The sequence below is a fragment of the Cyanidioschyzon merolae genome, chromosome 20, assembly GCF_000091205.1.
Source record: "Cyanidioschyzon merolae strain 10D DNA, chromosome 20, complete genome".
NCBI classification, from domain to species: Eukaryota; Rhodophyta; class Bangiophyceae; order Cyanidiales; family Cyanidiaceae; genus Cyanidioschyzon; species Cyanidioschyzon merolae.
This window is the reverse complement of record NC_010146.1, coordinates 326350-339733: the sequence shown is the minus strand read 5'-3', so window position 1 is coordinate 339733 and position 13384 is coordinate 326350. Positions and strand designations below refer to the sequence as shown.

Below are 13384 nucleotides of genomic sequence, written 5' to 3'. Positions count from 1 at the left end.
ACCTCACTCGTTTCCACATCTGGGCAGGCCCGACTGGGATTCCATCGAACACGGTCTCGATATCGTCTACCACGTCGGTGTTGCTTCACTTGTCCATTTTGTATGGATACGTCGCGAGAGCAACGATCAATTCAAAGGCTTCTTGAGCGAAAGACAAGCACAGGATCTCCAATAGATGTGTTCATCGAGAGCGTGTTTTCGTATTTGCACTGACCAGCTCAGCCTGTGGAGTCAGATTTCTCGATGGACACCACTCTAGCTGGAACAATGCGATGCCCTGCAATCGCTCCGAACCGTTCACTGTATCCCTCTATGCTGATGGTTTGCCTCAGCTGCAGGATGTGGATGCCTACATCCAGTTCCCATTTTCGTATGGCCTCGTTCCAAATCGGCTCGCGGATAGGAGCATCCCGAACCGCTTTCTCTTTAGCAGATTCTAGACGGCGTGTTGCTGCCTCATAGGCACGAACTGTGTCCTCGATCTCGCTTTCTAGCTGTGACTTGGACGGTTTGACTTGGCTGCCAAGGAAACCGGTCTCATCCATACGCAAACGTAAAAGGTCCAGGGCGGTTTCTGCAAGTAAAGACGCTGTCGGGGCCATTTCCTTGACGAGGAACAGCAAATGGAGGTCGTGTACAAACGCTCGGGCCTCAGCGGTTGGACTTGGACCGGTAGCGACTTGAACTTTCTGCCAGTCCGCCTGTTCGCGGGCTAAGATGGTTGCTGCTCGTTCCAGGTGAGGCTCCAGTGGCACAAGGTTTGCCTCAAACTCTCCAGTCCACGGTTTCGACAATAGCGCCTCAATAGTTGAGAGAACTTCGCTCTGAGTTTGCGCATGGGGCGCTCCACCTGCAGCGGTCTCTGCTTCCTCCTTCGAGCGCGCTGCCGTATCGGTGAGTTTGCGCGAACCGAAGCCCTGCAGCTGCCACTGCCGACACGAAGCGGGAGCTAGACATCGGTGTAGAACCCGTCGGTCTTGGACCCAGAAAGCTCGCAGCACGTCCCGAGTCCATATTCGGGACAAAAACCTCGACATTTACAGTAAAGTGAGGGAAGCAGACAAGTAGGCGCAGTTCCAAGAGCGCTGTCCGAGAACCGCAGAGCTCAATGCGCTGAAGTCGTGTTAGATCAAAATGGAACACCAAAGTGCTCGCGCTATGCCAGCCTTGAGCAGCTTCCTCGAAATTTTGGTTGATGTATAGCCTCTATATTTGAAGTGGAACCATTCCTGGATGAAACATTTACACCAAGGTCTAGGTTGCTCGACTGTCTGTTCGGAGTGAAACCTTCGACGCCTTGCTGCCCCTGAACTTTGGAAGGTCGTAGTTGACGGAATGTAGCGGGATTCGATTGCATATGGGTTGGTAAACTATCCGGTATCATAATCCAGTTCACAGAAACACACACAAACCTCCGTTCTTCTCTTTTAGCTTTATGCGTCGCACGCCCAAGTGACACGTTCTTCAAGTTTCCAACCTTGCTGCCTCAAGGCGACGCATGTGCGCAGTTCTGCACGCCACTGGACGGACGACAAAAGCAACTCGACATCGTTCACTGAGGACTCGCTCGCCTGTCCATGCCGCAATTTCACTGATCTTCCCTACGTGATCTAATAGTCGACAAGGTAGGGAAGAGAAATGCTCCTCTCTTCGCGGCCATCAACGATACAGGGTTCCGCAGCACCAGCTGGTTACCGTTCGAGGGATATGCTTCCAGAGGCTGCTCCCGGCTGTTCTGTCTGCATGAGCATCGGGTGTTGGACCCGGACTTGAGACATCGCAACGGTTGTTTCGACTGGAGAACGTGTCGTCGTTTTGCACGGAGGGACCGTAGACGGAATGAAACTTATATGTCACTTCTCGAAACTGGACTTCTCTCGGGGTTCTTGTTTCCTTGCGGACAGCGTTGCTTTCCGCGGATCCTCTGTTACGTGGAACAGCGCGCGCTTGCGCACGTAGCGCAAAACGTACTCCTCGAGGGTATCGTGCAGCAGAAGCCCGTCATCGCAGGGTTCGGCAGTGGCCGGAGACACAGAAGAAGGCATCGAGCGGAGCGCACTGTACCGGTCCCGTACCGGGCGATGCGGCGTGCCTTCAACTGACGCAGGATGGCGCTCGGAGGTCATGTGATGGTCGTTTGGGAACAGCTGAACACAGTCAAGGACCGCGGCGCTGAAGGGCGCACTTTTGCTTTATCTAAAGAAGATGAAAATGGCAGGCGAAGCGTAGATTACAGCTTCCGGCCGTGCATGTAGTACTTTGACAAGAGCCGGAGGCGGCGAGATCGGGACTAGGAAGTTGCCTTCAACACACTTCGACTGCTGACGATTGATCAGGAAAGACAGTAGAGCCCAGCTCATTTTAAAGTCGAAGAGAGGAGAGAGGAAAAGGAAGCGGTCACAGAAAAAGCCCGCAAAGGCTGATGTTGCTCATAGTGGGAATATACCTTATCGTTAGCATATGTACCCGAGTAAGGCATATGGAACAGTCCCATATTATTCTGATATGAATGTGGACGTGATGGCCAGCTACCAAACACATACCGACGCGGACCTGCTGCGCAGAGCTCGCTTGATGCCTATCGTGCTCGAACTTGTGGCTTGCTCGGGCTCGGATAGGGCCTTCAGATCCTACGCTACCCATGGCTAGGTCGCGCCGAGGAACAAGGACATTTTCATGAGCGCCCCAGGTGGAGCGAATAGATTCTTTCGCCCGGAGACTCAACGAGGATTTGCAAAGAGTTCTTTCTGTTCTTAAGTTTTAGAGCGCTTACCGGAACCTTGATTTTACAAACGTAGTATACCAAGTCAGTGCTACTCAATGCTCTGTACGGCATAGTTGCAGCATGTGGACAGAGACATGATGGTGGCGCGTCCACAAGGCGCGACCCGACACCACTTGCGAGGTCATGGCGAGGCTGTTCCGTGCTGCGCGCCTTCAAACTAGGAACCGCGACCCTGGGGCGACAGACAGCGCGCTTCCAGATCGTGTTGGTGGATACTTAGCCTTCTACGCGTGGAAAGAGAAGAGCGGCTTGTTAAATTACGAGCCCGTGTTCTCTAGGCAGAGCCGACGGAACAGAACTCCGCACAGGATGCATCCGCATGTACACGCATTTGTTTCCAGGAGACAAACGAGCACTGCTGGAGCTGTTCAAGTGTTCGGTTTTGACACAGAAAGGAATGCACCACCGGCGAGAAAGCTAATAGAAGCGGGCTGCTGCTTCCGATTACTTCGACGTTCCAAGCCCCGCTCGATGCAACGTCAAAAACCTCCAGCCAGAATCATTCGCGCGGAAAACAATAGTTACATGCGTATTCTGTGATTTCCTGTATCCTCCGATTTGGAATGCGTATCGTCTGCGACGAGACATGACCGTATCGTCTGCGACAGTTTAAGCTGGCCCAGGACGGGTCACAAATGCAAACCTGTGGCTCTATCCCATCAAGTGCCTTCCCTTCGTCACTATTCAGTCAATATAACGCCTCAGGTGCTCAAGACTGTCGGCCTCCGACGCTTCCGCCGCTGCAAATATCTCATCAAGGCTGTCTACTGAATGGCTTCGCGGCATGGTCTCTGCGGGCTCTTCTTCCCGAGTCCGCTGCGGTGCAGCGCGATCAGGAGGCGAGGTCGAAAAAACGTTAGGGGCGGCGCTCCATTCGGAGGTGCGCGAGCGTGTCGCCTCTAACGCGTGATACAGAGAAGGAGCTGCATGTAAAGGTTCGTCGTTCGTGCTGCGCATCCTCGCATGTGCCTCGATAGAACCCGTGACGATGACACCGGTTGAACGCGTGATGCCTGCGTGCCTCTGTTGCCTTCCAGAGCTGACTGGCTCTCGCAACTGATCAGCTTTTTGCGCTGATCGCGATGGGTGCTGTTGCGGACGCTTTTCACGAGTACTGGCATGTCGAGCATGCTTCTGACGCGTTTTTCGAATCCAGTGCAAATGGCAGCGGGCGTGTGTCAGACTCTCCATCGCCCGCTCTACGATTGCGTGCAGCCGACCTGCAGCTGCCACAAGGGCCATGCCCAGCGCTAGGAAATTCGCACGCAGGACCAAGTGGTGCCAAGCGTGTTTAAAACTGATGCGCAGTCGGTGACGCACAACTGCAAGCCACTCAATAGCAACCTCCAACAAAGGCTCCAGTGCGTTTGCTATCGTCTCCAAAGACAACTGCAGGGCCGGGGCTGACGAGGCGTTCGTCCCGTGCGGGTGTGTGACTTGCGGCGGCCGCTTTTGGACCTCCTGCCGCGAGTACAGGTGCTGTATGAGTACCTGATCCAGTTGAGCCAGGGCGGCAAGCCAGTTGCTCTCATCAAGTTGCAGAGTTCCTCGAGCGAAGCTTCCTTTCTGTGCAGCAAACGCAGCGTCCAAGCGATCCAGCGCCCGCACTGCGCTTCGAAGCCCTTGGAAGTAGGCGTGTTTGTGGTGCTGGTTCGCATTGCGGTAGATAATGGCGTGAACGAGATCCCGCTCCCCGCGCAGTGCGCCGTGTTGCAGCACCCGCAAAGCGTCAGCAACTCGCCTTTCACAGGAGCGCCAGTGTTTCTGCGTTTGTGCATCAAGAGGCACGTCCAGTTCCATAAGCTCTACAAGTGACGTGAAAACGTCGGAAAATGAGAATGAACGTGCAAGGATAACGCAGCAACCATAGCAAAAAGCCCGTTGATGAATTGCAACTGTAACGTACAAAATCAGATGCTTCTGAGTCTGCAAGGAGCGCGGATGCTCGAACGGGTTCCGTTTGTCGCAGACAGAGCCGTTGCCAGCCGTCGCCAGGAGACGGCAAGATGTGCAATGTCCATTGTATCCATAAATGTCTGAGATAAACCGACGCAAGCCAGCAGCCAGCCTCTGTCAATGATATTCGGAAATGTCGCAAGAACACACGGTCTTTCGGAGCTAGCCCCAGTCAACAGAATCCTAGCAACGTCTTCGTGAGCTCTGGGCTTTCAAGACCGCCCTGGAGACGAAGCCGAGCACTTAACGAACCACGAAGCAACACTTTTAGCGCGCCTGCATCGGGACTCGTCAGGCGTTCAGCTCACCGGGACAGGCGTCTCTTGGTACGTGTCGGGTATGCGTCTGCTGCGACCCTGCTGCACGCTGCCTGCTCGCTTCGCGTACCTCAGGTTCGACGTCGACTTTGCGGTGCCCGTGAGACTTGAGCCTTATCAAATCCAAGCGCTCATTCAAACAGCCTTGCGAAGCCTATGTGGTCAGATTGGAAGCGCGAACCTCTTGGTAGACTTGTTGGAGTGGGAGTCCAACGAAACTCGCTTACCCTATGTGAACTGTATTCAGCGCATCGGGTCAGGTCTCTTGAGAACCGAGTCGGAAACTGCAGCGATGGTATGGGCAGCTCTAACCATTCTATCTTCCTTCGATAATAAAGCATGCCGAGTTCTCGTGAAAGAGGCTGCGCATTTCCCTCTGGCACTGAGCCCTGGAGCGTAAGCCACGACGCGTATTGCGCAAAATCGTCGGGCCGCTTCTCGGGATGTTCCACCAGGCATCCCTGGTGTACAGGATGCTGACAACCAGACAACGCATTCGCACAAGTATACACGATCAGCGAATCAGCGGCTAGATCGTGCTGCAGGAAGGCGTCGAGTTCTCGTGTCGCGTAGAACTGCACGCAGTTGACGCCACACACTGTCTGCGTCGAAGCAGCCCATACCACTTACTGAATGGCGTCGCGCTCGATATACCGTTTCTACCGGTGAAACAGGAAGGCACTATACTGTAATAACTAGAGCGCGGATCCATGAAGTGCGTTCTCTACAGAAAATACCATCGCGCGAGGCATTTTCGTTGCGCTCCGGACATGAAGGTATTCCGTTCTTTCGAGATAGCCTGGGTCCAGCCCTCGCATCTATATGATGGCCTCGCTTTGCAGGAGACACCAACTGGGTCTTGCTGGAGCTGTTCGGCCGCGGAATTTCTCGTGCCGTTGCGTTGCTACACTGTTCGTGCGTCATGCATGAAACATCCCGGGAAAGCTTGTTCCTCAATGGAATCAGGTCAATGAATATAAGACCAAGCCCTGGATCCTCTGTTGCGATAAGCAGGCATGCACGAGACCTCCGTTCCTCCAAGAGTATGATTAGGCTAGGGGTGCTAAAGCGACGAGCGATCGAGGCAGTGTGCGAATCTGGCGAACCCGGTGACACTGGCATACATTTCAGTGTTCGCGTTTGCTACACCAGCGTCGGATCAAAGTGTTACACCGAAGTGCTCGCGCTATGCCAGCCTTGAGCAGCTTCCTCGAAATTTTGGTTGATGTATAGTCTCCATATTTGAAGTGGAATCATTCCTGGATGAAACATTTACGCCAAGGTCTAGGTTGCTCGACTGTCTGTTCGGAGTGAAACCTTCGACGCCTTGCTGCCCCTGAACTTTGGAAGGTCGTAGTTGACGGAATGTAGCGGGATTCGAATGAATATGGGTTGGTAAACTATCCGGTATCATAATTCAGTTCACAGAAACACACACACAAACCTCCGTTCTTCTCTTTTAGCTTTATGCGTCGCACGCCCAAGTGACACGTTCTTCAAGTTTCCGACCTTGCTGCCTCAAGGCGACGCATGTGCGCAGTTCTGCACGCCACTGGACGGACGACAAAAGCAACTCGACATCGTTCACTGAGGACTCGCTCGCCTGTCCATGCCGCAATTTCACTGATCTTCCCTACGTGATCTAATAGTCGACAAGGTAGGGAAGAGAAACGCTCCTCTCTTCGCGGCCATCAACGATACAGGGTTCCGCAGCACCAGCTGGTTACCGTTCGAGGGATATGCCTCCAGAGGCTGCTCCCGGCTGTTCTGTCTGCATGAGCATCGGGTGTTGGACCCGGACTTGAGACATCGCAACGGTTGTTTCGACTGGAGAACGTGTCGTCGTTTTGCAAGGAGGGACCGTAGACGGAGTGAAAACTTATATGTCACTTCTCGAAACTGGACTTCTCTCGGGGTTCTTGTTTCCTTGCGGACAGCGTTGCTTTCCGCGGATCCTCTGTTACGTGGAACAGCGCGCGCTTGCGCACGTAGCGCAAAACGTACTCCTCGAGGGTATCGTGCAGCAGAAGCCCGTCATCGCAGGGTTCGGCAGTGGCCGGAGACACGGAAGAAGGTATCGAGCGGAGCGCACTGTACCGGTCCCGTACCGGGCGATGCGGCGTGCCTTCAACTGACACAGGATGGCGCTCGGAGGTCATGTGATGGTCGTTTGGGAACAGCTGAACACAGTCAAGGACCGCGGCGCTGAAGGGCGCACTTTTGCTTTATCTAAAGAAGATGAAAATGGCAGGCGAAGCGTAGATTACAGCTTCCGGCCGTGCATGTAGTACTTTGACAAGAGCCGGAGGCGGCGAGATCGGGACTAGGAAGTTGCCTTCAACACACTTCGACTGCTGACGATTGAGCTTGATGGAAAAATAGAGATCGACGAATCTCATGCCGGAGATACAACAGAGAACAAAGGAGCAGTCGCGGAAAAGACACGTAAAAGCTGTTATTGATGACAATGAGAAAAGACGCCAACATTAATGCTTACTCCCGATTAGATTTATTGACCGGTTCCATTTTATGCTTACATGGATATGTGGTCTTCCATGTCGAAAAGCGAGTGTCGCGCTCGCCGGACTGGTAGCGCAGCCAGCTCGTACGCGCCGCATAGCGCGAGCCCGCCTCGAACTCTCCGCAGTAACGGGATTTGCTATTCTCTGTTCACCCTGCGTGATAGCTATTGCCGAAGGTGTGCTACTGTTTATCGCAAGAGATGCGTTTAAACAGTAGAGCTGAACTCTCTTCTATAACTCGCTACATCCGGACGTTCACCAAGCACAATGGAAGCGTTTCGAGGCAACGCTTGTGGCTACGAAGCGTTGCTTCGTTTTCTCAACATCGCTTTTCGTTGCAAAGGCCTTCGTCTTCAACAGTCTCACTCACGTACAGAACGAGTGTACGAAGCGTATGCTCTTCTGGTGACCGTCACACTGTGAACGTAGACGATAGCCTCTCGTCGCTTCACCAGCCCGACTCTGTTGCGACCTCCGAGACGCCCTCAGAACAACCGGACGCTACGGGAGCACTTACGCCTCGTGCGGTAGTTGCGGAGCTAGACCGCTTTATTGTTGGTCAGACGGAAGCAAAACGTGCCATGGCTATTGCACTGCGAAACCGTTGGCGCCGCCACCAGCTGCCTCCAGAACTGCGGGAAGAGGTTGCTCCTAAGAACATTCTACTGTGCGGACCCACTGGTGTTGGCAAGTCAGAGATCGCACGAAGGCTTGCAAAGCTCGTCGACGCTCCGTTCGTGAAAACTGAAGCGTCTAAATACACAGAAGTTGGTTTCCATGGACGTGATGTGGATCAAATCATTCGAGACTTGGTCGAGAACGCGATTTCTCTCGTGAAACAGAAACAACGTAAGCGACTCAAAAATGAACTGGACAAGCTCGTGGAGGATCGTATCCTCGATGAGTTGACCGGTCCGGCAGCCCGCGAGTCGACCCGTGAATCCTTCCGAAGTCTTCTGCGAAAAGGTGCCTTGGAGGATCGCGAAATCGAGGTCGAAGAAACACGTCCGCTTTCGAATCGACCGGGATTCCTGCAGCTCGGTGACGCCAGTGCCGAGCGCATGACGGAGATGATTCGCAGCCTTGATCGCATCTTTACTGTCCAGCGAAGCGGAGCTGGAGGGAATTCATCCTCCAAACGGCGGATGAAAATTCGGGATGCCCGTCGCGTCATCGAGGAGGCAGAAGCAGAGCGCTTACTTTCGGATGAGAGCCTGACCCGCCAGGCGCTTCAGCTTACCGAACAGGATGGTATCGTTTTTCTCGATGAAATCGACAAGATCTGTACGCCAAGCCATTACCGACACGGAGCGGATGCTTCGGCGGAGGGCGTGCAGCGCGATCTATTGCCGCTTCTGGAAGGCACCACCGTTTCCACAAAGTACGGAAACGTGAATACTGATCATATTCTCTTCGTCGCTGCGGGAGCCTTTCATCAATGTAAGCCTAGTGACCTCATGGCGGAGCTCCAAGGTCGTCTGCCGATTCGAGTGGAGCTTAGAGGTCTCACCGAAGCGGACCTGTACCGAATACTCACCGAACCAGAGAACTCGCTCCTGAAACAACAAGTGGCACTTCTTCGGACCGAAGGCGTCGAACTTGAGTTCACGGATGCAGCTATTCACGAAATGGCGGCGATTGCTGCAGAGGTGAACACAACGGTGGAAAATATCGGTGCACGTCGTTTACATACGGTTGTGGAACGTATCATAGAAACGATAAGCTTTGAGGCTCCGGAAATGCGAGGCCAACGAGTTCTCATTGACGTGATGAATGTTCGCGATGCGCTTGGTGGCATGCTGCTGAAAACGGATCTAAGCCGCTTTGTTCTCTGACGCACCGAGGTCGCGCAGCGGTGGTAACTCTGCGAGCTGGTATGCGGACCCGATTATCGTGATCACAAGCGCAGCGATCCAAACCTCTGTTCACGAAGGAGTCGACACATCACTTTTGCCACGTTTGCGAAAACCTGCACGTAGGGACGGCGTAGACGCGCAGGCTACAGCGGAGCTCTTGAAAATGTGATGGGCCTCAAGGGGTTTCTTTATCATCGTCATCGCCATCACCATCGATTGGTGGCTTCCCGGCAATGTTGAACGCCGGATGTCCCGCCTTTCGAGTCCGAAGCTCGCTATCTGAATAGCTCAGGACAAAACGAGAGACTCGCAGACATGCAGAACACCTATTCTCGTATGAAGTGCTCCGGGAGGCGACAGTGGCGCGTCCACACACACACACACATGCACATGAACACGCATCCGCGTACGCCCATGCACATAAAGACACTCATACGCACATAAGAATAAAGACGCTCACACGCCTTTATGGATATACATCCATGCACATGAACAAATGCGGGTACACATGCGTGCACACACGTAAACTGATAGGCAACCGCATATGAACGTACACACACAACTACGCACGCGGGTATTCGAAAAACTTGAAGAATATGCCATTTGAGCATGCGACACACAACTCTGGAGCAGAACCGTGGAGGTTTGTAGGTATGAACTAGATAATGATACCGGATATTTTACGAACCCATATTCAATTGAATTCCGCTTTATTGTGTCGTCTATGAGGTCACAAATTTCAGAGGCAACAAAACGTCGAAGGTTTCACTCCGAGCGAGCGGTTGACCAACCTAGACCCTAGTATAAATCTTTCATTCACCAATAACTCCACTTCAAGAATAGAGACTGAACATCAAACAAAACTTCGAAAAAAATGCTCAAGGCAGGAACAGCGCGAGCACTCTGGTGTACCGTTTTGATTTGGCTCCTGTACGGGAATCGCGAAACTCGCACTGACCACTGCCCGTCATTGCAACTCCGTCTGCTTTTTCGATGGTAACGAAACGCCTGTTTGTCGTAATTAACAGCAGGAGCGGGGGCAAGAATTTTCAAGCTGTCAAACGCCGTTGGGAGGAGGTCAAGCGTACTTTACTTGCAGCCGAGCCTTCTCTAGAAATAGAGGAGTTCTGGACCCAGTTTCCTGATGACCTGCCAACCCGAGCTGCCGTGTTTGCGCCGAGCGAGCCCCTGGCAGTCCTCTGTGTCGGTGGTGACGGTACTTTCCACCAGGTCGCAAACGTTTTGTATGGAACAGAAGTACCTTTGGGTATCATTCCGCTGGGCACGGGAAACGGACTCGCCGCTTCGTTCGGTGTCGTTGATGCTTTGGAGGCCGCCCGGCGTATAGGGACGCTCTTGCACCAGTGCACGTCACGTGGCGAGCTCTGTGGGGTTTGCGAGCGCCTAGACGCCTTTCACTACGAGATTACGGATGTTTCTGCGAAATCCTGGGCGAAAGAAACGGAGTCTTATCGAGAGCGCCGTTGTTGTGGTTGTCTGCGGTTCAGGAGGCGTCCAAAGGCTGTCTCTTCCGAGAACACTCCGCTCCTAACTCGTTCCAACTCCGGTGAAGAGGCTGATGAGGCGGACTCTGTTTCCACAGAGTCGTCACGTATGACTTCGCGATCGTCTTTGAACGGTCGTTCCAATGGGTATGCGTTCCTTTCGCTGACGATAGGTTTGGTGGCGGACCTTGACATCCGAACGGAGCGGATGCGCTGCCTGGGACAGATTCGTTTCAACATCGGAGCTGGCTGGTATATTCTTCGTAAGCGCGTCTTCTCTGCTGCGATTGAGTATCGCCACGTGATTCGTGATTCGCAATCCGAAATGGGATGGCGAACTGCAGATGAACTCACGGAAACAATTGCACAACGCGAGTATGTGCTCATTGTGATTATGAACGTTACCCACGCTTCGCCACAGGCACAGTTCGCTCCGTTGGCGAACGCGCACGACGCCTGCATGGATGTGCTGTTGGTGCCTGCCGGTGTATCAAGGCTCCGACTGGCCCAGTTCATGTTCCAGTTGGAGTCAGGACAGCACATCCACGATCAATCGTGCCGATATTTCAAGTGCTCGTGGATACGCATCAAGCTTGATCCACCGCAACTTGTATCTCTCGACGGAGAAGCGTATCATCGAGCGCGCTCTGTGGTGCTTGAACAGGGCGGCGACCATGTCCCAGTGATTGTTGGTGTCTGACGGGAAACAAGCGCAGCATAGGATTCGGATGCTGGCGAATGGCCTCGCTTGGACGATTCGAACGCATGGGTGGGTCGTGCTAGGCGATGTTGTGGTCGTCGTCGTCGTCGCCGTCGCATCGAAGCTGCAAACCACTGGAAATAACAGATGTTCCTTGATTCCGTTCACGCAAAATGTACTACAGCATATGCGGATGTTCTCTCTCTCGTGTGACGGATGGAATTCGCTGGCAATTAGCTTCTGCTCAGTGATTCGGACGAATAGTTTCTCTTGCATGAAGATTGACGTTGACGATTGCATGCAAAACTCGAACGCATGCGCTTGCTGCGAGACGTCGACGATCTCCGTTTTTATTAAACGGTGGATCGTGCACGAATCTGTGGCATTGTAGGCTGATGACGATCCACGGTGGCTTTGTTGTCTCCGTCTGCACGCCACACAGTCGGCCTGGATCTTTGTAAATATATATTGAACGGCCAATCGCAAACGGATCTCTGAGGCACGCGATGTCGCCCGCATTGCGGACAAGTGCATCGAGTCTCGTGCGTTTCTATTGTCGACGAGAAGTTGGCGATGCAAATGGCGTAATCAGCATGTGTTCATGGCATGGTGGTACTGGCACGAACGCGGCGTCGTGCGCTATCGTGGGGAATCTCCTTCATTGGTTATACCCCGATTCATGCAGGTGCTGTGAACACAGACCCAGTCATGAGTGATTGTGTAGAAGGCAATTATTCCGCTCGGATAACGCAACCGAGGATGGTTAAGATGCTCGTCTTGAAGACTGGCCTGTTCTATATCATTGGACTAATGCGAAAACGGTCCTTCTCCTGTACGAATCCCCTGTATGCAGTGATTCTACCAGGATCCGCTGCGTAGCATGGATGCATACTTTACTTTGCATCTGTTTCACCGTTGCTCCTCTCGAGGGCTTCAATTGCTGGAGTAACGGAGGGCTTGATCGAATGCTAGGCGATACCATGAAGCGACACTGGCACAGGAGGTATCTAGATGCGCCGCAAATCCCTATTCAAAGGGCGAGTTTTCATGGCAAGCCTCTAGCTGTTGTTTGGTAATGGACGAATCCCCCAGCAGAAACAGCGGACGACGCCCTATCTATTCACGCTTCGTAGAACGTACATCATCCATTGCTCCACAGACAAGTGCCTCGATTCGAGTATACCCAACGCCCTGGCTACAGCCCAGCGTGATCCAATGCCACTTGCTGGCTGTCAAGCACTCTGCGCAAGACCCGAGCAAAGCCCTAGGGATTTCAGCGGGCGCACGGAAGCCCGCGTTCAAACCATATCGCCAAACACCGCCTAATGGCATTGCAATTGCAGGCAATGTTCTGGAACGTAAAGACCTCAAGTATTATTTTTGACAGCATCGAACGAGACACCCAAAATGACAACGTTTTGCGTGAATCATTTCTCCTGAACGCATACAATTTCAAAAAAATAAAAACCGCGGTATGGAAGAATACACTTTGACGCTGTTCCATCCCGAACGGTTCTGCTTCCGGTCTGAAACGAGTTTAGGTTTCCAATCGGATCACGCAACGTTACCGATTCATGTACGTTGCACGCAGGCACACACGAGGTCCGCGAAGCACACGTGTCCATATTCCGATATGTATCAGCGCATCAGCGTCGATCTCGCGAACTGAAATGTACCGATTCATGTACGTTGCACGCAGGCACACACGAGGTCCGCGAAGCACACGTGTCCATATTCCGATTT

General features: G+C 53.1%; 4 protein-coding genes and 2 non-coding genes across 6 annotated transcripts; 4 read left to right on the top strand and 2 right to left on the bottom strand.

The window, feature by feature from the left end:
• Positions 1-218: 218 nt before the first annotated feature.
• CYME_CMT126C (hypothetical protein) lies at positions 219-1037 on the bottom strand (the record flags this gene model as incomplete). Its single annotated transcript, XM_005539115.1, has 1 exon — positions 219-1037. The coding sequence occupies one exon, from the start codon at positions 1035-1037 to the stop codon at positions 219-221; it is 819 nt and encodes a 272-aa protein (XP_005539172.1).
• A 517-nt stretch (positions 1038-1554) lies between these two features.
• On the top strand, positions 1555-3709 carry CYME_CMT125T. Its single transcript, XR_002461696.1, has one exon. It is a non-coding gene; the product is annotated as a hypothetical transcript (transcript).
• CYME_CMT124C (hypothetical protein) lies at positions 3470-4585 on the bottom strand (the record flags this gene model as incomplete). Its single annotated transcript, XM_005539114.1, has 1 exon — positions 3470-4585. The coding sequence occupies one exon, from the start codon at positions 4583-4585 to the stop codon at positions 3470-3472; it is 1116 nt and encodes a 371-aa protein (XP_005539171.1).
• Positions 4586-4889: 304 nt separating this feature from the next.
• Positions 4890-6440, top strand: CYME_CMT123T. The gene has a single exon (XR_002461695.1). It is a non-coding gene; the product is annotated as a hypothetical transcript (transcript).
• A 1340-nt stretch (positions 6441-7780) lies between these two features.
• CYME_CMT122C (ATP-dependent Hsl protease ATP-binding subunit HslU, heat shock protein HslU) lies at positions 7781-9415 on the top strand (the record flags this gene model as incomplete). The annotated part of the gene is made up of 1 exon (XM_005539113.1): positions 7781-9415. The coding sequence occupies one exon, from the start codon at positions 7781-7783 to the stop codon at positions 9413-9415; it is 1635 nt and encodes a 544-aa protein (XP_005539170.1).
• A 1014-nt stretch (positions 9416-10429) lies between these two features.
• On the top strand, positions 10430-11641 carry CYME_CMT121C (similar to sphingosine kinase; the record flags this gene model as incomplete). Its single annotated transcript, XM_005539112.1, has 1 exon — positions 10430-11641. The coding sequence occupies one exon, from the start codon at positions 10430-10432 to the stop codon at positions 11639-11641; it is 1212 nt and encodes a 403-aa protein (XP_005539169.1).
• Between the last annotated feature and the right edge of the window lie 1743 nt (positions 11642-13384).